The sequence below is a fragment of the Molossus molossus genome, unplaced genomic scaffold, assembly GCF_014108415.1.
Source record: "Molossus molossus isolate mMolMol1 unplaced genomic scaffold, mMolMol1.p scaffold_m16_p_10, whole genome shotgun sequence".
NCBI lineage: Eukaryota > Metazoa > Chordata > Mammalia > Chiroptera > Molossidae > Molossus > Molossus molossus.
The window spans coordinates 75626125-75627948 of NW_023425345.1; the positions used below are offsets into that span (position 1 = coordinate 75626125).

Sequence of the window (1824 nt, forward strand, 5' to 3'; positions counted from 1 at the left end):
GATATTTTTATTCCAAAATTTTTTTTCCTTTATTGATTTTAGAGCGAGAGGAAGGTAGAGGGGGAGAAAGATGGAAACATCAATGAGAGAGAACGTTGCTTGGCTGCCTCCTGCATGCCCGGCACTGGGGATTTGGCCCACAACCTGGGCATGTGCCCTGACTGGGAAGCATGGGTCAACACTCAACCAGTGAACCACACCAGCCTGGCTCCAGTTCTTTTATTTTAAAGTTTGTGTTATAATACCTTAAATCAAAGATGAAATATTTGTTCCTATATTTTAAATGTTTCTTTCAGATTTTTACATATATAAATTTAAAGAAGTTTAGCAAAACTATCATTCCAGAAATTTCCCAGGAAACATGACTACTGTAATTAACATGTTATACAGTTTCTCTTTGAATAATATTAGAAAAGCTTACTGAGAGATGAGGGAAGAGTTTGTTCACTGGAAACAAATTCTCACGTTCTTTTAATGATGGAAACAAATTTTTAAGATTAAAGAGAGAAGGAAATTATTTGTTCCAAACAGATTCACAAATCAATATTTGAAGGATTATGAAAAGGTTAACCAGACTGAACTAATTAGGACTTCCAGAAAAATATTAAGAAATGAATCTTTCATTTTCATTTGATTGTTCAAAATTAGTGGGCTCTTACTTGGGTAAGGTAAATGCAATTTTTTTGATTGTGTCATTAAAAGCTTGTTTCACTTGCTTGTTCCTCAAGGTATAAATGAATGGGTTCAACAAAGGGGCAATAGATGTAGTGAGCACTGATACCCCTTTATTGATGTCCACCTCTTCTTTGGCTGAAGGCTTGATGTAAATAAAAATACAGCTGCCATAGGTGATGGAAACAACAATCATGTGAGAAGAACAAGTGGAGAACGCTTTTTTTCTTTGCTGAGCAGAAGGGAATCTTAGAATTGTCCTGATAATATATATGTATGAAAGAATGACACCTATGAGTGTAATAATAAATGTCAATACTGCACAGATTATAACCATTTGTTCTATGAACCATGTATCTGAGCATGAAATCTTAAAAAGGGGAGATGCATCACAGCCAAAATGATCAATGGCATTGGAGTCACAGAATTCCAGCTGGAGGCCCATACCAAGTGGTATGATGATGATTATTAACCCAGAGATCCAGCAGCAGAGGATGAGGATGGTACAGACTCTGTTGTTCATGATGGTCATGTAATGAAGGGGTTTACAGATGGCCACATAGCGGTCATAGGACATAGCTGCCAGGAGAAAAAATTCTGTGGCCCCAAAGAGTCCAATAAAAAATATTTGACTGGCACAAGCACTGTAAGTAATAGTATTGTCCCCAGTTGATATACTGTACAGAAATCTGGGAATACAGACTGTTGTGAATGAGATTTCTAAGACAGAGAAATTTCGAAGAAAAAAATACATAGGTGTTTTAAGATGAGAATCCATGAGTGTAAGAATGATAATGGTCAGATTTCCAGTAATGCTCAGCATGTAGGTAAGAAATAAGAAGATAAAAATCAGAACTTGCAGCCGTGGGTCTTCTGTAAGTCCCAACAGGATAAATTTTGTTATTGCTGTGCGGTTTCTCATTATTATCTTTGATCTTATAGGCAATCTACACGTAAAAAAGTCAAAGCAGAAGCATCTAAACAAAAGAAAAGAAATAATAAGGCAAAAATCAATGAAAAAAAGAACAGAAAAATAAGAGAGAAAGTTAATGAAATCAAAGCTGATTTTTAGAGAGTATGAATAACATGGATAAAACTGTTGTGAAACTGATCTGGAAAAAAGATAAAATTTATCAGGAATTAGAAATATGA

At 35.1% G+C, this 1824-nt stretch overlaps 1 protein-coding gene across 1 annotated transcript; it reads right to left on the minus strand.

Moving 5' to 3' along the window:
* Nucleotides 1-655: 655 nt before the first annotated feature.
* Nucleotides 656-1594, minus strand: LOC118623971 (olfactory receptor 6C2-like). The gene has a single exon (XM_036251824.1). It carries the CDS (start codon nucleotides 1592-1594, stop codon nucleotides 656-658), a length of 939 nt encoding a protein of 312 aa, XP_036107717.1.
* Nucleotides 1595-1824: the final 230 nt, after the last annotated feature.

Coding starts and splice junctions, on each gene's coding strand:
- LOC118623971 (XM_036251824.1), bottom strand. CDS start 1,594: ATGAGAAACCGCACAGCAATAACAAAATTTATCCTGTTGGGACTTACA.